Source organism: Hyperolius riggenbachi, chromosome 8 (assembly GCF_040937935.1).
Source record: "Hyperolius riggenbachi isolate aHypRig1 chromosome 8, aHypRig1.pri, whole genome shotgun sequence".
Classification (NCBI taxonomy): Eukaryota; Metazoa; Chordata; class Amphibia; order Anura; family Hyperoliidae; genus Hyperolius; species Hyperolius riggenbachi.
This window is the reverse complement of record NC_090653.1, coordinates 41505765-41526704: the sequence shown is the minus strand read 5'-3', so window position 1 is coordinate 41526704 and position 20940 is coordinate 41505765. Positions and strand designations below refer to the sequence as shown.

The 20940-nt window shown below is 46.1% G+C and overlaps 1 protein-coding gene across 1 annotated transcript in view; it reads right to left on the bottom strand.

The window, feature by feature from the left end:
- The window catches only part of LOC137528748 (carnitine O-acetyltransferase-like), a 63928-nt gene that overhangs the window by 19781 nt on the left and 23207 nt on the right, over positions 1 to 20940 (bottom strand). Inside the window, exons 3-11 of the mRNA XM_068250288.1 lie at positions 19681 to 19799; positions 13983 to 14036; positions 11021 to 11177; positions 7469 to 7643; positions 5144 to 5322; positions 3212 to 3312; positions 848 to 976; positions 591 to 714; positions 371 to 505 (exon numbers count right to left, since the gene is read on the bottom strand). Coding sequence (XP_068106389.1) covers positions 371 to 505; positions 591 to 714; positions 848 to 976; positions 3212 to 3312; positions 5144 to 5322; positions 7469 to 7643; positions 11021 to 11177; positions 13983 to 14036; positions 19681 to 19799 — 1173 coding nt within the window. The remainder of the gene's footprint in view (positions 1 to 370; positions 506 to 590; positions 715 to 847; positions 977 to 3211; positions 3313 to 5143; positions 5323 to 7468; positions 7644 to 11020; positions 11178 to 13982; positions 14037 to 19680; positions 19800 to 20940) is intronic.

The following is a 20940-nucleotide window of genomic DNA, read 5'->3' as shown; positions in this document are numbered from 1 at the left end:
GTCCCATCTCTAATTAAAATACTCTTTTCTTTTTATCTGCCTCTCAGATTTGTGTGTATATGCTGCCAATAGTGGTCACCAGTTCCATCACCTGAGAAATCCATAAACGGACTTATTTTAAAAATTATTTTAGGTGCTCAGCTTGTTCTCAAGAACCTATAGTATCCGGAACCACTGCAACGTCAACAATGCACAACAGGCACAGTAAACTGCTATAATGAATTTAGCTATCCCTGTTTTATTTTATTTTATTTAGCTCCGACATATCCTTGAATCTCCATACCTAAGGACATTTTAGTAAAAAAAACCCTGTCCTGAGGGTGTCAGGCTTCAAATAAATCACATGACTTGTCCCCAACCCATGAGGTACCATTTTGCTTGCATCATCAGCAGCTTGGACAAATTCTAGTGCCTCTGGAGAGGAGCAGCGCACAACATCCGATCTTCCCTGATGAAACGTTCTAAGTGAGACAACCTCACACGTAGCACATAGTGAGCCGTTGTAACCTGTGCAGGAAGTCAGAGAGATATCAGGGCGAGCCGGTTACTGAACACATGTCCTAAAGGTCCAACCATCTCACTCTTCCTCACCTGTAATAGGCTAGTTGGAGGCAGACTTGCAGAAAAGCCCCTGGGCTCAAGTTGTGCTTCTGGGGGAACTGCTTTCCGAAGTCAGTAAAGGTGAAACAGCAGATGTCCAAGTCATTGACCAGCCTGAGAGAGGCAAAAAAGTGCGTTACTAGCTGCAAATAGTCTAGCATGACCCATAGATAACCCAAGCTGGTGCAATCAAGCGTTTACCACTTACAAGACCACGCCCCTCATTTCTAAGCTCATACACACTCACATGTCCAGGTTTTGCTTGGCCTGCTCAACGTGCTGTTTGGTCTCAGAGGGGAAATTGAAGTACAGCTTCCTCGGGGGAGGGACTCTGATGATGGGAGTCCGAGGGGGCAGGTCACTTGGGCCTCTGGAGCTGAAGAAGAACAGGATTAAAAAGCAAATGTAGACATAACAAGAAACGTTCACCCGTGGCAACAGGCTGCACCAGAATAGAATGGTACGTGCTACAAGGGCATACTCTCATTAGAGATGGTCAATGAGAAGCTAATCATTTTCACTAGTGTGTAAATTTAATGCAAACTATACGCAGCTTGGGATTGGACCAATCCAAAATCATCAGAAAGTGCAGTTGATTGCCCCAATTTTAAACTGCATACAATTTGGATGATATTTTCCTCCAAACTGGAAATAATGACTCCCCTCCTTGCTCTACTCTGCATGTGGGTGGGAAGAGGGAAGGACCCTTGCAGCCTTTCCCCAATCACGTGACTCACATTGGTCATGTGATTGGGAGGCGGAGTGTGGCAGCAGACATGACTCATTGGTCATGTGATTGGGAGGCGGAGTGTGGCAGCAGAGTGTGTGCAGCTGGGAAGTATGGAGGATCTGCAGGTAAATTGCGCTACTGTGCATGTGGGTGAGGAGAGGGAGGAGGAATCCCCCACAGCCTCTCCCCCCGATCACGTGACTTACATTGTTCATGTGATTGGGAGGTGGTGAATGGCAGCAGAGAGTGTGCCGCTGGGAAGCGTGGAGGACCTGCAGGTAAACTGCGCTACTCTGCATGTGGGTGAGGAGAGGGGGGAGGAATGGACCCCCACAGCCTCTCTCCCTGATCACATGACTTACATTGTTCATGTGATTGGGAGGTGGTGAATGGCAGAATAGAGAGTGTGCAATTGAGAAGCGTGGAGGACCTGCAGGTAAACTGCGCTACTCTGCATGTGGGTGGGGAGAGAGAGGAGGAACAGGCGCCCAAAGCCCCACCCCCGATCCTGTCGAATTAGAATTGAATAGGATAGTGGATTGTTTGGCTAGGAATATCAAGTCACAATGGACCTGTGTATTGCTAGCTTTACTCTACAATACGATTTGATTATGCTATACATGGCAATGATTTTGCACCCATTTTGCAGTCATACTTTGTCTTCTTTTTTCCAATAGAGCTCTCTTGGGTAAAAAAAAAAAAAACATTTACTACCTGCCTGTGTAGATTCAGTTAAGAATTTGACTTGTGGAGATAATTACGGCACACCATCCTCTGCTTGTGCTGTGGACTAATTACAACGGAATACCTTCCTTCCCTTTGGAGACTTATTTCTGGGTTTATATTACACTAAACACAGGAGAACCTGGAGGTGAACCATGGTGTGAGTCATTAATATCTCTGCATAATTGGTTTTCTATATCTCCTAATTGGACATTCAGGGCTGCGAGTAATTACCCTACTTATTTTAAAGTCCAACTCCGCAGGCATTTGCCCAGCCCCGCGCAACACTCCGTACCGGAGCTCGCTTCATCCATGCAGACGCTCCTCGGATAACCAACGCCAAATAAATCACTTATAAGGATTACTGAAAGGTTTAAACATTTACTTTCAAATAAAGCATGATATGCATTTCTTTAAATACATGCGATTGCTTACTTGTGTTTATACTTTTATAAAGGAAACCTAAACATTAAAAAAATCCCTCCTGAGGGAGATGAGCTGACTGAGCACCTGAACAGAAAAAGGTAACTGGGTCTATCAGATGATGATGATGAACTGCTCAGACTCTGCAAAGGGAGATTTATGTGTGTTGTTTACTAAGCCATGTAAGGTACTCTTTGATGGCAAAACTGATTTGGAATCACCGGCTACATCTGGATAACCACTGCTGGCTGACAAATAAAGACAATCACACACAATTACACACAGTCAGTAGGAGGATTTTGATGGACAAGGTGGAGCTGTATGACCTTCTTAGAAGAGAGAGGCAGACAATTTCTTAAAGTGGTACTAAATAGTATTTCTTCTTTGCTCTAGAAGATTTACAGCATAACATCTACTACCACCCCTCCAAAAATTGTAGCAGAACAGCATTCAAACAGTTAAACACAGTTCTTTATTCTTTAGTGGAAAGCTCATTACTTCAGTGGACAGCTTCTGGCTGCATTCGAAGATGTGATAAAATTATCTTTTTTGTTTGCATTCCTTTGTCTTCTACAATTAGTATACATTCCTAGCAGAGCAGAGTTCCCCTACTGGGATAAGCAACTAACGTAGTTTTATTTTTCACTTCAGGTACACTTAAAATGTAAAAAAAAAAAAAAAAACACACAGACACACACACGCGCTACTACAAAGGAAAACTGGCAACTCACTCACCAGTATTCCAGCACATGCCGCAGCATCCTCAGGACCGCAGAGGCATCAGCTGTTGCTTGGTCGTATATGAGACCGCATGTTCCATCTTCTCCCACTACGAACTGCAGAAGTCATACTCTGAGTCAATGCACAGTACAGCTAAGGGAGGCAGAGACTGCTGCAAGGAGTCAGGTGTTCACGGGGACGTGGGGAGACATTAGTAAGAGGAATGGAAGACAGGACACCTATTTATGGACTACCATAGTTACTGCAGGGGAGGTTCAGGAAATTATGCATATAGGCAGGGGTTTGCTCTGCAAGGGGGTTAGGCGTTAAGGCAGAGGTATGCTTTGGGGGTGGGGGAGTGAAGGTTTAAGGCAGAAGTTTGCTTTGGTAAAGGGTTAGGAAGGGGGTTTCCTTTGGGAGGGGTTTAGAGTTAGTCAGGCGTTTGCTGGGGATGGGGGGGGGGGAGCGAGAATAGGGTTAGGAAGGGGTTTGATTTGGTGGGAGGTTAGGGTTAGGCAGGTGTTTGCTTTTGGGAGGTTAGGCAGGGGTTTGCTTTTTTTTGGGGGGGGGGGGGGGGGGGGGGAGGGGAGGTTAGGGTTAGGCAGGGGTTTGCTGGGGATGGGGGGCAGGCAGGGGTTTGCTTTGGGAGGGAGGTTAGGGTTAGGCAGGGGTTTGCTTTTGGGGAGGAGGTTAGGGTTAGTCAGTGGTTTGATGGGGATGGGGGTAGGGTTAGGCAGGGGTTGGCTTTGGTAGATAGGTTAGGGTTAGGCAGGGGTTTACTTTTGGCGGGTGGGATGGGTTAAGGTTAGGCAGCAGTTTACTTTAGGAAGGGGTTAGCCAGGGGTTTGCTTTGGGAAAGAAGTTACACCATAGGCAAGCTGGCAATAAAATATTGGTAATAAAATTCCAGCAATATTTTACCAAGGAGCAACATCTGCCACCCATTGTTACAAGTGGCTATTTAAAACGTACACCCTGAGATAGGTTCTAATCCTTCCCACTTTAACATCCTTGGTGGAAACCCAGAGTCATTCTCGGGGTGGAAAACCGCAGCCCAGAGCGGTGACCCAGAGCCTGGCTCGTGGTAGCCGTCGGGGGGTCTGTGCAGAGTATTGCACGCATTCGATGTTTCAACTCACCTCCACCAGGTTCCAGGCATTCTCCTTCCTGTCCTTGGAAGCTCTGCATTCCTCTGGTGAGCTCACCATTTGTTGTCATGACAGACGGCAATCTTACTACAGGGTTACAGAGCCACCTGAAGCACGGAGGGAGAATTGCAGCACTGGATTCCGGTGAGGTGAGCAAGTGCTGGGCAGCTGCAGATTTCTCTTGCAGCATGATTTTTTTTCCTGGTTTTAGGGTCTGAAACCATGCAAAAAAATTGCTTTTACACCCTAAAATCTGGAATTCAGCATACCGCCAGAGAGATTAACAAAATAAAAAAAGCTTTGGTTGGATTTGGTATCCAAAAAGCAAAACGCATTAGACATTTAACAAGAGGAGCATACCTACGAAGGCAGTCACTGAGCAGTCATGTTTCTCCTCATAGGACTACCACAGTCGTGTCAGCAGAACGCCTGGAATAGCTCGTGATCAGGTGACAAATTTGTAAGGCTCTGATTCGCTAGCCAAGATCTTTTATCACTTCCGTTTCCTGGATAGCCCAACACAGGAAGTAATCACAGCAAGTCAGAGTCTTACAAATCTATCACATGATCAGACTGATCGCATGCTTCTCCATAAGTCCTGCTACAAACAGCAACCTACCATCCTGTAACCAGTCTGCACAGGGAATCTGTTGGGCTGCTGCTTTGCTCTATCCATAGCTAGTGCTTAGTTGGGTCTTGTAGCTCCAGCAGAAAGGCTATCACAGAGTGGCTTAGGGCGCCATCTAGCAGTACAGTGGGAATGATACAAGTATTGGAGAGGGTACAGTGCTGAACTCACCTGCAATGTCTTGTCAAACCAGCGATTGCCGCTGTTGGCGTGGCTCCCCCCTCCGTGCAGCATCTGAGCTGCTGTGCGGCTGCTGTACATCTCCTCCGAGTACTTCAGCGCTGTGGCGTCCAGACACACCGTAAAGAGGCTTTGTTGGATGCTTCGCACCGACTCTCGGTTCAGTCGGTCTGTAACAACACAAGCAATACACTGGGGATGATTCCCTCACGTGGCTGAGAAAATATGCTTTAAAGTCCCTAAAGAAGGATTGTCAGCCACAAAATCCCATTTACCCACTGCCCTGTGTTTATTATTGAATCTACCTCGTGACCCAGCACTGCAAGCATTCCAATAAAACCGTAAATGTTTGCTGTAATGAATCTTATCTCAGTCAGCCTGGCTCTGTTTTGGTACATTGCCGGGGAGAGGGAAACTTGTTATCCCCCTCCTACATTCATGCTCCTCACTGATTGGCTGAGGGCAGTTCAGTGTGACAGGAGGCTGAGGAAGAAAATACATCTGATATATGATAAGTATGTATGATGTGGGCACAGCATAGGATGTATGCTGTGTTCACATGTGTTTACAAAGGAAGCTAGATATGACAATGCAGTTTCTGGGAGAGGGGAATAAAAAAGTGTAAGGGAGGAAATGACATCAGAATTGGCTTCAGTCAGAGGCAGTAAAGATAGAAATTGTCCGGAACAATTTTCTCTTCATCTACCGAATTAAATTAACTGAAATCAACATGTGGACAGTACAATACATATGTTAAGTAGGTATTTATCTTCTTATGTAGTTTTTTTTCCTGGGCTAGTATGGCTGTCAATGCAGCTTTAAAGAGGTACTGCAGCGACATGTAGTAGAATGTAAAACACATTCAGTATACCCACTTTAACAGTATTTTTTTTTTCTGGTTTCAACATCCGAAACACTTCCTGTATTTATATACAGTATTGATGTACATTGGTATTTAGCCCCACCCTCCCATTGATGTTTAGCCTAGGTCTAGGATGATAAGTCATGTAGAATTCTCACCACCAGAGCAGAGGCGTAACTAGTAGTCACTGGGCCCCCTGCAAGAATTTGGGTGCCCCCCCCAGGTGCCTGCTCAGGGCTGTTTTGGGGGGCAGGAGGGGTCTCAGCTGGAGGGGAGAGCATTGGACATTGGTGGGGAGGGGGGACAGTTGCCCCCCTAACCTCGGGCTCTCCCCTCTGCGCACCTCTCCAGCATCTATCACTGGCAGCAGCGGCGGCAGCAACACACACCGCCACTTACCACCGGAGGATTCACTCTCTAAGTGTCTGAGGCTACTTCCTGTTTGAACAGGAAGTAGCGTGAGGCTCTTAAAGATTGGAGACCTCTGACAGTGGATGGAGGTATGTGTTCCTGCCTGCTGCCACTAGTTGATGCTGAAGGGGGGAGAGCCCGAGATGAGGGGGGGGGGGGGGGACTGTCCAATGCTCTCCTCTCATGCTGCGACCCCTCCTGCCCCCCAAAGCAGCCCTGAGCGGGCCGCGCCGCCCCCCCCCGGCTGCATGGCTTGCAGCCCCTATTGTTACGCCCCTGCACCAGAGGATTCTGGGAAACCAATTATGTCTCATACGCCGACTACTTTACATTGTATCTTAGTGTCATATCTTCAGTGTTGTATCATGAAAAGATATAATAAAATGTTTACATAAATAGGAGAGGTGTACTCATTTTTGTAAGATACTGTATTATGTTGTTCTAGGTCATTGCTGTGACTATTTTCAGCGGGTGTTGTATTTAGAGTTCTGCCTCTAGGTAGCAGTGCTAATAAGCAAGTTACTTGATCTAGTCAACCTATAGACAGAAGTTATAAACAATCACAGGAGAGAGGGGAGGCAAGTGCTCATTACCAGCAGCAGCTGACAACAAAAGCCTCCCCGGCACATTTAAAGAACTGTAGTGAAAAGAACAATGAATAAAATTGCTTATTTTTTACAATATTCATTTATAGACTTAGTGTTTGCCCAATATAAAATCTTTCCTCTCCCCAATTTACATTCTGAAATTTAATCACTGGTGGTGACATTGTTAGTTCTGCCAGGTGATCTGTACGGAATGTTTGTTACTGAGAGTTCTACGTACAGAGGGAGCTATTCTTTGCTTGGCAGTTGGAAAAAGCAGTTATTTCCCACAATGCAATGATGTTCACAGACAGGAAAAGGTCATGATCATGGGTATGACATCACACTGTGGGAGGGGTTTCACCACAATATCAGCCACACACACCCGCCTAATGATCTCTTCGGGAATACCACACCAATGTATGCTCCAGCTTCCTTCACCTGGCAGCCCAGACTTACCCCGGATGAGGGTGTTGTAGGCCCGCCCCCAGCTGTTGCGGTGGTCAGTGGTGAGCACACCCACCGGCTCCTTGTCCGTCTTCTTGGAGTGCGCTCGCAGGAAGAGCATCTGCTGGTGGATCTGGTCTTCCGTCAGTGGGGAGCCATCGCTGTTATACACGTTCATCTCAAAAAACTGAGGCAAGGAAAAAGACGCCATGGGAGAGAATGAGAGCAGAACTAAAGATCTCTAAATATTACAGCTTTAAACCATTTCAGCCCGCGGGGATTTTTCACCTTCTACATCAGAGCAATTTTCACCTCCCATTCATTTGCTAAAAACTTTATCACTACTTATCACAATTTATTGATCTATATCTTGTTTTTTCCGCCACTAATTAGGCTTTGGGGGGTACATTTTGCGAAGAGCCACTTCACTGTAAATGCATTTTAAGAGGATTAATAAGAAAAAAGTTGAAAAAATTCATTTCTCAGTTTCGGCCATTATAGCTTTAAAATAATCCATGCCTCCATAATTAAAACCTATATATGTTATTTGCCCGTTTGTGTCGGTTATTATACCATTTAAATTTTGTCCCCATCACAATGTATGGCACCAATATTTTAATTTGGAAATAAAGGTGCATTGTTTCCGTTTTGCATCCATCACTATTTACAAGCTTATAATTTAAAAAATGTTTGTAGTATACCCCCTTCAAATGCATATTTAAAAAGTTCAGACCCTTAGGTAACTATTTATGTTTTTTTTTTGTTTTTTTTATAGTAATTTTTATTTTTTTACCATTAAAAATTTTATTTGGGCAATATTTTGGTGTGGGACATAAACAATTAATTTTTAATGTTGTAATGTGTGTAAATTGTAACGTTAAAAAATGTGCAGATGTAGTTTTACTATTTGGCCACAAGATGGCCCCCTTCGTTTTTGGTTTCCCTCCTTTTTCCCTCCTTGTACTTCTCGCTAAGCGGAAGTACAAGGGGGATGCGGAAATTGTTCCGGGCTGAAGAACTGAAGCCCCACGGGTGAGCGCTTCGGCTTTTCTGCTGGGGACAAGGACCGGTGATCGGGAACCATGTTCCCTTTCACTGATCCCAGGGCTACCGGATGACACAACCAGGGCACGGGAGCGTGAGTGCGCAGGAGAGCAGCCGCCCGGACGTGAGCTTCACGTCTGGGTGGCTGAAATGGTTAAGCCTGGTACACACTTCAATTAAGACAGGCCAATCACTGACTAGGGATGATCAATGAGATGCAAATGCTTCTGAAATTATGCAAATGATTATGGAAATGTTTATGCAAATGTATACAGTTTGAGTGGTCCATTTTCAAGCTGAATATATTTGCATAAAAATTTGCATTAACTGAAGCATTTGCATATCTGTGATCATCCCTACCACTGACTAATTTTACCACCTTCATGTAGTATGAGAGTCAACAAATATTGAATATTATGAGCAGATTGTGTAGGTAAATCCTCGAACTACATGAAGGTGGTAGAATTGGTCAGCGATTCTGATTGTGATTGGCCAATCAAAATTGAAAAGTGTGTACCAGGCTTTTGAGGTATCCATACATCTTGTGTGGTAAATACCTCAGCAAATATCAGGAAATGTCAATTCTTAAAGAATAGGTCATGCAGTAAAAGTCTGAAACTTTACCGACACCTCTGGTGTGGCAAAACGAGAGTGGGCCTGCGATACTGCGGGCGTGACTCAGACAAGCAGAGAGGGATAAGCTATGACTGACAGGGACAGAAGCCAATAGAAACAGCCCGTCTCCTGAAAATCTAGATGATGCATTTAGATAGGACCTGAAGCCTTCTCAGGAGGGTCCAGCTTTTCTACCCCTAGGCAGCCAGCAGAGAGAACAGAACAAAAGAAGTCTCCCTGCCTCCCTTTGGCAGTTTAACCTCTTCCATTCCTGTTTGAAGATGCAGAATAGCTAGTAGGGAAACCACCTAAGCAGGTCATGTGTCAAGTCTCCCGGAAGTTCATCTAAGTAAGCTCTGGCAATTAAATAAAAGGCAGTACAGTGTTCTCCCCAGAATTTTTTTCCAGCCGGGTGGCATGAAATATTAGCCGGGTGGGGCAAGTTGAAAATGCATGGCAACTGTGCTTACAGCATAGGAGGTGGTGAGGAGGTGAGCCGATGACAGCCGGGTGGTCACCGAATCTAGCCGGGTGGAGCACCCGGCTAAAAGAGCCTGGGGAGAACACTGGCAGTATAACAAACAGTATAGCAAAACGTACATCTAAAGTGATGTCAGGATGCCTCTTACTATTGTAATGCTGTCTCGGCACGGAGTTTAGTCTATTGAAGTTGGTTAATTACCGAACTTCTACCGCACCATTTTTGTGAATTAGCACACAAAAGTCTAAAATAACGAATGTGGCGATTTACCGAGCACTTCACATTTACCGCACTGTGCTCTGTGAATTGAGGCCTTTGCCTGCATTTACATGGACCCTTCCAGCTCTGATCATATCACAGACATTTACATGAAGCCTTCAGCAAGAACAGCCTTCAGTTCCTGAGGATCTCCCACCCCTGAGGCTGCCGATAGACAGCGGTGCGATGTGGAGCTGTTACTGCTTCGCACCACAGATATAAGCCTTTATATGACCCTGTGCCACGGGCCATATGCATAGGTCTGCCCCCCACTCAGTGACGTACTTCCTGCTGGGCAAGAAGTACATCACTGGGATTTCTGTCAGTCTGCACATGCGCGCTGCATTGCACCCCTGTCGTTTACACTTACTGCATCGCCATCTGACTTATATTGCCGCATAATAAGTGCAATAGGCACAGATCAGGCGGCAATGCGCTGCAGAGTTTGCGGTGGGATTGCGGCTGTTTGGGTACTTCCAGCTCACCGCATTGCAGTAAGTATTCTGCTGTGGGCAGCACGGTGTCTTGATGGATAGCACTCTCTCCTTGCAGTGCTAGGTTCAAATGCCAGCCAGGGCACTGAGTTTGCATGTTTTCCCTGTCTGTACGGGTTTCCTCCGGGCACTCCAGTTTCCTCCCACATCCCAAAAACATACAGATAAGTTAATTGGCTTCCCCTAAAATTGGCCCTAGACTATGATACATACACTACATGATACATACATTGACATATTACTATGGTAGGGATTAGATGGTGAGCCCCTCTTAGTGACAGTTAAGTGACAAGACAATATACTCTGTACAGCGCTGAGGAATATGTCAGCACTATATAAATACTAAACAAAGTCTTCAAAGACTTGCATTGCCCTTGCGGCAAGAGAAATAGTAATGCAGAGCGACGCAGTAGGTAAGTGTAAATGGGGCCTCAAACGTTAACATTCTGTGACTGTGGCGATCCCACCAGCCTAGTCTCCTGTTATTTGTAGATTCATCCCAGTAGATCCCAGTCCTGGTGAAATGGCGGCTCCACTGCCTGGATGGTATATGACAGGTTCTCCTAACCAAGGCTGGATGTCATTTGTGTGATGTCGGCCTGTGCAGATATAAAACCAAGACCTGCTGTACAGGACTAGGGAATCATGAATATAGAATAAGCGGAGCGTCACCTGATAGTTCTTACAGACGGTCACATGACTGGATTTGTTTGGGTGTAGAAGGACTCGATCTCTCTTGTAGTCGGGCTCTCTACAGGACCCAAAGAACTTGTGGTACTGACTGGGGCACAGAGGCTGACCCCGCCACAGCTCTTCCAAGCCTTCAGGCCTATTAAAGATAAAAGGAAATAATGAAAGAGAGACTTAAAGGGAAGGTTCAGGCAGCGCTTAAAAAAATAAATATCCAAATCCACTTACCTGGGGCTTCCTCCAGCCCGTGGCAGCCAGGCTGTTTTTCCCTTCGGCGCCGCTCCGCAGGCTCCCGGTGGCGAGCCCAACCTGGCCAGGCCGGCTGCCAGGTCGGGCTTCTTCTGCGCTCCACAATGCGTGTCATTGGTGCGTGCTGACATCATCAGACGTCCTCCAGGCTGTACTGCGCAGGCGTAGAACTACTGAGCCTGCGCAGTGCAGCCCGGAGGACATCAGCGCGCACCAATGAAACGCATTGTGGAGCGCCGAAGAAGCCCGGCCTGGCAGCCGGCCTGGCCAGGTCAGGCTCGCCACCGGAGACCACCGGGAGCCTGCGGAGCGGCGCCGAGGGCACATCCTGGCTGCCACGGGCTGGAGGAAGCCCCAGGTAAGTGGATTTGGATATTTATTTTTTTTAAGCGCTGCCTAAACCTTCCCTTTAAAATTTGGAATCATAATGAATTATGATTTCCTCATGGCAATCTCTGACCTCCACCCTTTAAAATGTCTAATCCTAATTTTCTGATCTATTCTCAACCTATATTCTCATGCCCCTCATCTACACCCAATAGACTCATCCGTAAGCCAACACTTCATTTTATCCCCAGTATTTCAGATGCCAAGCCCTAAGGGCCCTTTCACTTGGGCAGTTGAACTGTGTGCTCAGCAAGCAGTTGCCAAGCGGCAGCGAGCAGTTGTGAGAGTTCAACAGGCTTTTCACTGCCAATCAACTGCCGTGTGAGCGGGCCCTAAGCTCTGCATGCTTAGCCCTAACATCTCTCAGGTATATAATGCCTCATTCTAACCTATCTTCAGATCTTAATCAGGAAAAAAGTGTGAAGAAGCCCTTACCGAAAGAAGGGCGTCCCCATAAGCACCTATTATAAAAGCCAGGATTTATGGCAAAGAAGGCAATTGGGCGTAAGGCAGCGCCAGCTATTGGGTGCCTCCGGGCACCTAAATTTACCTTCTTTGCCGCAAATTGCGGCTTCTATAATGGGCACAATTTGCGGAGCTAGTCTACTTTAGGGGACCCACCGTAAATCCCCATAGAGAATTGGAGCTGTGCTGAAAACGGAACAAATTTCCGCTTTCAGCTCTCTTAAACCCCCACAAGCTATATATCTTTGGAAAGGTTAGAATCTGCTCTAACGAATTATGCTACTTTCGGTGAGCAAAAGGTGCAACTCACCATGTAGGAAGCGCCGGAACGGCCGCGATCGCGGCTCCGTCGGCCATCTTACTTCTGTGCTGCTCATATTTTTCTCCCTCCTCATTGGAGGGATTGTTAGCTGGGGGCGTGCCAGAAACTGCTCTCCCTTCTCCCCGGACAAGACCAACGCAGAACTAGCTACTGACTTTTTTTTTTTCTCTGGCACGCCCCCAGCTAACAATCCCTCCAATGAGGAGGGAGAACAATATGAGCCAGCACAGATGTAAGAAGATGGCCGATGGAGCTGCGATTGCGGCCTTTCGGCACCTCGTTCACGGTGAGCTTCAGTTTCTTCTCACCGAAAGTGGCATCATTCGTTAGAGCAGATTCTGAGCTTTCCATACATGTATAACTTGTGGGGGTTTAAAAGAGCTGAAAGCGGAAATTTGTTCCTTTTTCAGCACAGCTCCAATTCTCTATGGGGATTTACGGTGGGTCCCCTAAAGTAGACTAGCTCCCAATTTGCAGCAAACAAGGTAAATGCTGCATGCGGATATGCAGTATGCCTCAGTAGAGGGAGGTCCTAGGCCTCGGTAGAGGGAGGTCCTAGGCCTCGGTAGAGGAAGGTCCTAGGCCTCGGTAGAGGAAGGTCCTAGGCCTCGGTAGAGGAAGGTCCTAGGCCTCGGTAGAGGGAGGTCCTAGGCCTCGGTAGAGGGAGGTCCTAGGCCTCGGTAGAGGGAGGTCCTAGGCCTCGGTAGAGGGAGGTCCTAGGCCTCGGTAGAGGGAGGTCCTAGGCCTCGGTAGAGGGAGGTCCTAGGCCTCGGTAGAGGGAGGTCCTAGGCCTCGGTAGAGGGAGGTCCTAGGCCTCGGTAGAGGGAGGTCCTAGGCCTCGGTAGAGGGAGGTCCTAGGCCTCGGTAGAGGGAGGTCCTAGGCCTCGGTAGAGGGAGGTCCTAGGCCTCGGTAGAGGGAGGTCCTAGGCCTCGGTAGAGGGAGGTCCTAGGCCTCGGTAGAGGGAGGTCCTAGGCCTCGGTAGAGGGAGGTCCTAGGCCTCGGTAGAGGGAGGTCCTAGGCCTCGGTAGAGGGAGGTCTTAGGATTAGGCATCGGTAGTCGTGCACCTATCGGAGCTGCCAGCGGGACCACAGAGGGGACCTAGAGGACGCCAAGGGACCGCACGGTCTCATGATTAGACGACGCCAAGGGACCTCACGATCTACGGGGGGGTTGGAGGAAGCCCCAAGCAAGTTTAGATTTTAATTTTAAATCCCCTGCTTAAATACAGCTTAAAACATTACTTTATGGCAGTAAAGCTGGCCATACACGCATCAATTTTTACTGACAGATTAGATCACTGCAATCTAAACTGCAGGTTATTCTATGACGCAACAAGCTGCACCGGTCATAATTTCGATCGACTTTTATTCATTTATTGAGTAGGGGAAGGTTAGTACAGGTTTTTTACTGAGGTATTTGTTTTCTGTCACACCATTTTCCTCTCAGGGGGAGGGAGGGGGGGGGGGGGGGGGGGAAGAGAGAAAGAACTTCAGTGGGAACAAGACAACAATAAACTTACCTCTCAATTTGGGCTTTGAAATCCAAGACCCCACAGATCAGTTTTGAGGCAAATCTGAAACCATATTAGATATTAAAACACAGACTCCAAACTTAAGACACCTTCTTGTAACTGTGAATCAATGCGGCAGCAAGTTCTTCTAATGAAAAGAAATCTGTGACATCTGGTATGAAATACTATCTCTATAGAGAAGACAATATGGCCGCGCCCATGCCAACTCTGTGAAATACTACTCAGCTGTGATACTTTAATACGAACCCGAATTCCTCCAGAGTACACAACTGCTAGGTGTTCTACCTAATCTACCCTAAATGGTAGTACAGACAGTCCCCTACTTACAAACGACTCCAGTTACAACATTCCATACATCCATTCCCCCCCCCCCCCCCTTTAAAAAAATATTTAGTACTGTTCTTGTTGTTATTACATATTTTTGTTGGTAGAGGTGGTTACAGAATTGTATAAACTGTAATAAGTACCGTAATTCAAAAACATTGAAAAAACATTAACACTATGGGGTTGATTAATTGATACTAACGCACTCCCATAGCGCTTGGTAAATTGAGCACACTACACGCAGTGTTTTCAGCGTAGCTTGTGCTGTTAAAGTGTACCTCCGGACTAAAAATCTACTCAGCAGAACTGAAAAGGCTTGGGGTTTCTTTAACAGTTTCACAGCATCAGAACTTTGCTTTACTTACCCAAGCCTCATTTTTAGCTGCATTTTTAGCTAAGCTCCACCCAAAGAAAACTGCCCAGGCTTTTTTTCCCTAAAGCTGTGCAAAGCATGATGGGATTTCCTATGTTGTTATTTATGTTGCCTAGCAACTGGGAGGGGTGATCAGCACACAGGACAGTTGGAACTGTGTCTCATGCTCCCTGTCACCTCCTTTCAGGAAAAAAAAAAAAGATGGCTGCTATCATGAAATAACAAACATTTGCCTGTTCTTTTAAAACAGGGTGGGTAAGAGATATCTATTTTAATTAACATAACTAATGTAACTTAATGACAGTATATTTGTTTAGGCTGAAGTTCCTCTTTAAGGTACAGGTAGATCATTGTAAATTACTTGCCATTGTGCAGTACCGCAGGGCCGACATCAGAAATTTTCGGGCCCCATACTGGGCCCCCCTCACTCCCCTCTGTTCCCACATGGCAAATCACAATCTTTGAAGGCCAGAACACACCAACGTCTGTGGGTCGGGTTTTCATGTGCTCCCATGGCTGGGAGCATTCTGCGTATGTTCAGTTCATTAAGCCTGTACCTGCACTTGCGCAGAATGTTCCCAGCTATGGGGGCGCAATGGGGGAGGTGCTTGGCCCAGAACAATGCATGCACACTGTCCTGCAACCCAGCTGGATTGTGCAGACTTCACAAGAGCGTAATGGATCAGACCAGAAGGGTATTGAGGGAGCTGATGGACTACAGGGGGCTGGAAGGAGCCCCAGGTAAAATCCTTTTCTCCCATTCATCTCAGGTTTACTTTATTCACTAACTGATTAAGGCAACTCCTGGATTAGACTCCCTGGACCTCTTACCACATTAACGGGGAGCCATATGGTCAGACACAGACTGCAGCTTGGGCCCAGGGCACCAGATTTACTCGGGCCCCATACAGCAGTCCCCTCTGTGATGCCCTGAAGGCGGCTCTTCAGTACCGTGACTGATGCTTGACTAGTGCGGACGCTACTACATTAATTGTAGTAGCGGCCGCACTAGTCAAATATCACAGTCCTGCACTATCACTAATAATTTACAATGACCGCGCATACCTTAACAATGCACGCTATGCTGAAAACCCTGCGCGTAGCGTGCTCAATTTACCTCACGCTGTGGGAGCGCGTTAGTATTAATAAATCAACCCCTATATGTCAAAATCCGGAGCGGATTGTAAATCACTTTTCCACATTTCACTATCCGTAACAGGACTCGACTTACAAGCAAACTCAGCTTACAACCTCCCAGAACGGAACCAGTTTGTAAGTCAGGGAACATCTGTGTTGTGTATTAGTACTTTATGCAGTTTAGTCATAGAAAACAGATCGGTACTTTGTTAATCAAAGAAAATATGAAATGTTAATGTTCTATTTTCTGAAGTGAAGAGAAACTATATCTCACTTACAAAAGCTGCCAGTCAGACCAGCAGTCGGAGCTTAACAAACAAACAAAAAAGAGCAACATCCATTTGTAATATTTCATATATAAAAAAAAACTGTATTGTAATCAGCAGAATCAAAATAAATATAATTTAAAACTAATGACTAAAATAACTGGAGGGAGGAAAAAAACAAAAACAAAAACAGAAGAACTACTGTACTTGTTAATATCTCTAACATGGAATGAGTATAATTATTGTATTCTTTCTGTAGAAAGTAAAAATAGTATAAAGCCCACAGTAAAACAAACACTGTGAATTAGACATGTATGAAATGATTGTGAACAGAGACACAGATTAACAACATGCTGAAAAAAAACGCTCATGTCACTTACACTTAAGTGGTTTAAAATAGCTGAAAATGAATCTCTGTTAAGTTATATTTACAATAGCGTCACTGATTTTAAAATACAAGCGTGTCACTACAAAAAGGACTCCCCGCTAGTCTATAACTCAGCGTGTGCTGATGTGTTCGTAGCATCTGCACAGTGATGATAAGGAAGGTGAAGAGATTATTTACTGCTAGGCAGGGGGGGGGGGGGAATAGTAATTACAAAGCAGTGGCGAAGATGCTGAAAACACATCTGCAGCTTATCATTATAAACCTTGTACTGTACATACTGGGGGTCTGTATACCAGTATGTTAAAAAAAGGTTAAAAGTAATAAGGCAAGAGTATTGGACTGTTGCCGCTGGGCCTTACTTGAAGACATTTTAAGCACACTTAAGTGTAAATATACTAACACTTTATTCATTACATGCGTCATAGGTGTGGAAAAATACTTACAATGATTCAGGTCTACATCATACATCGTAGCGGAACAAGTCAGGAAAAGATGGCTGCAGCTGTTCATGCCTTGGAACGGACGATGGAAGTGTAGAAGAAATGGGCCTGATTTAGTAAGGATATCCAGGCTGGAGAACAGTGATCTGCAGGGCTGGCTCTACTATATAGGCAAAGGGGGCAATAGCCCCAGGGCCACTAAGCACTGCAGGGCCCACCAGGTCTCCCCCTGCCTTGTGCTTCCTGGGCCCCTGCACTGTTTTTATCAGTATAGCGACTCACCTGTCCTGCCGCACTGCTCTGTCCATGCTCCCCATCCTCATCCCCGCCTCTTGCCCATGACCGGTCACATCTCATTACACAATAACATGCACTGGGGAACAAGACAGAGCACGCACTGGAGCAGCATGCGGGACAGGTGAGTCGCTATGCTGACAAGAATGGTGCAAAGGCCCCGGTGAACACAGTAAGGTTAAAGGGGGAGAATCCGCGTGAGGGGTGGGGGGACTTGAACCGGCCCCGGTGATCTACAAAACCTGGTCTGGGCTAGATAATTAGGAATGGTCTATTGTTGGGTGGCAAAACTTCCCAAACCTGCAGTTACAACTTCTGCATCCCCTAATATGACAGTATATGGTTAGTGAGTCACTGTGAGCTACAAAAGTGTGCAGACTCCATCGTTACTGCTCAGGCGTATCACTGTTCTCCAGCCTTTGGAAACCTGCTTAAATCTGGTCCATTTAAAAGCATCCAAGCTGCTATGCACACTACTGTCTCGATCGATACCTTGCTCATGATCTTCCGTATCCCATTAAAAGGTTCAATGCTTGATCGGTTTAAAGGGAGAATTTGATTGGACAGTAGGTGAGGGCAGGTCAATCAATCCAGAGTGCATTGGCAGCAGGAGTGACAGGTGAGATGGTATGTAGTGCATAAGGCAACACAAAACCTCAGCCTACTGCAGGATCCATCCATCCCAATCAGATTGATGCTGGAAAAAAAAACGACCAGTTTCGGCCATTCTTGCAGTGGATATGGCCATTGGCCAGCATAACAGCAGTCGATACACTTTAGATGGAACAACTGCAGCCACAGTGACCTGGCTGTTGGATGAGACACTGAAGATGTTCTATTTGTTCTACAGAAATTCTCCTCCGGGGTAAATCACAGAGCAGCATGTGACGGATCTGATGATCAGGTGACCGATGTGCAGGTCTCTGGCTGGTCTATGTCGCTTGCCGATTCAAAACAATTCATTTGAAGCAAATTCAGTAGCAGATTTCAACCAGACCAATTGCATTTTCAGCCGATGGACAGCACAGCATTTGATCATACTGATCGAATCTGAAGAAAATTTATCATTTTTATGGTGGCAACTAATGATCCAACCGTTTTCATCCAATCTTACTATTTCTATGCAATATAAAGGAACTGCCTATATTATCCTTTCTGTATATTTACTCAATTTATCCTTATACTACAGAGATTTGTGAAATTGGATGAACAAGATTGGATCATTAGTGGCCAGCATTAGGTAGCCATACATTTAGTGATAATGGGCAGATCGACCAAGAGACCTCTCTCTGTAATCAAATCTGATTAGAGAGATCTGTCGTCTGCTTATACACCGCAGGCCGATTCCCAATCTATTTCATGCTGAAATCGATCCGGAATTGGCCTGGTGACGCTGCATCCGACCACCAGTGCCGGAGCTACCATAGGAAAAAATGGGCAATTGCCCTAGAGCCTGTAGGGGCCACTCCCCATCTTAACCGTTGCTTCCCAGGGACTCTGCAGAGTCTTTGGCAGAGTAGTGTCTCATCTGTGCTGGCGGGCAGGTGAGGCACTACACTGACAGACACTGCAGAGGTCCTAGGGAGCACAGTTAAGTTGGGAGGTGATTGGGGAGGGTCAGCAGCCAGCTCAGGGGCCCAGGAGGGAAATTTGGCTGCAACAAAGGGCCCCTAATGACGCTTTTTGGTCAGGGGTGTCTGTTGGGGGGCCCCCAGTCTAATTTTGCCCTAGGGCCCAATTGTTACTTGAATCGGCCCTGCCGACCACCTCACCGCTATTCCCATGTGGCCAGGTCTCATGTGCACATAACATTAGTTAAAGGTCCTTCGTACAAGTGATACATTACCTGTCCACGGCCTCCACTAGTCCCCCGCACTCTGCTCTCCACACACGCACGTGGTTTCCTAGCAACGTGGCCATGTGTGTGACGTCTGATGTCACATGCGTGCCCTTACTACTGTATGGTGCCTGTGTATGGAGAGCACCCAGAGCCAGACGGTATAAGCGGAGGCCGGGGACAGGTAATGTCTAACTTGCACTGGTGGGACATTTAACAGTAAGGGGGACATTGCCGGGGGTTTCATCGCATTCAATAGTCCGAAATTGCACACTGTTACTGCAGCACACCCGATTGAGCAAGTCAACATCTTGCAACATGTGCGATTGACTTATGCCACCAGTTTCATCCCGAAATTGGTCGCATTGTCAGTCGGGCATGCACTTGGCGGCACCGGTTTTCAATCAGTTTCGATTATCAATCTGATGATCGATCGGCCGCCAAGTCGCCTGATGTATGGGCTACCTTTAGTGAGCTGTGTGTGATTGATCAGTTTTCCAAATCACCCCATCAGATCCATCACCTGCGTCTCCACGGACGCCCCTCCCTGAATTTCTGCAGAATTAGCGGATCATCTGTAGACGCATGCAGAGGGAAAATACCAGAAATAACAGGGATAGTAGGTACCTTAGCTGCCCCCTCCAGTCTCTGTACTCCCGCTGGGGGAGGATGACAGCCGGGCTGGAATGTACAGGGAGAGGTAGGTGGTTCTCTAGGTAAATACATTCGTGCCTCCAGTCTGTGAGCTACATGAGCAGAGAGAGAGATACAAACAGGTATGAGAGGATGCAGAGGAGGTCATGTGACAATACAGGAAGTATCTATGAAAACTGGCGCCAACGTTGCTCATACCGACTACATTCTGCCGTCCTACTACAGGAAGACACGGCGGCCAAGCAAAGAGAGATGTGGATCTGCACAACTTGTCTGCAGATCCACCAGTCTAAAGTCTCACCAGGGAGACTTCTGGTATAGGATCTATACTTATTGCACGACTCTCCTCTGAACAGTTCAAAATACTCCAAACAGCTTAAAGTGAACTTTAAAGCTTTTTTTTCTGCAGTTTGTACTGGTTTTTAATGGCTGATGGAGCTGCCCCCTCACCTTTTCTCTGCCCTTATTTATCCAGGAGAAGTTGTGAATAATCAGGTGTGACTCTCTAAGCTGTTTGAAGAACAGTGTCATATCTCCCCACCTCCCCTGCAAATGAAAGCTTTTATTTGCTCATTGCTACTGCTAATTACAGCAGTCCTTATCTGCTTGCTTTTTCTGCGGACAGCAGGCCGGCCACAGAAGTAAGGCAATTAAAGCCTCTAACAAACATGGAATTTTGTTTATGGAATGGAATTTTGTTTAGTAATAAGCCACATTGTTCGCATACATTTTTAATGTGCTATTAAAATGCTGCTAGGTTCACTTTAAGTGAAAATTTACTGATTTTGTATTTTAGATATCCCACAGTTTTATGTTATGTTTAAAAACAAACTAGATGTATAGTTTTGTCTGTGCTTAATGACACAAACACTGTATATAAATATATGAACAAAATATATTAACTATTGACATTGCTATCTATTCCCAATGCCCCCCCCCCCACCCCTAAGTTTTATGGTGGTTATTCCTGATCAGTGAGGGACTTACGGTAACCCTTTCAGGCAGAAAAGGGAGAAAATTAATTCAGCACATTTATTTGCATCCTTGCCACTGTATACAAACCTTTATCCCTTTAAGTGTAATTTTTCAGCACTACATATAAAGACTGTTTGAGATGTGGGCTTATTATAGCTTTTGTGGGCTATGCGCCAGTTTTCATAGATGCTAAAATTATATGCAGATCGGTAAAATTGAAGTTAGCAAAGACAATTATTTCAGGGATTTCAACTGATT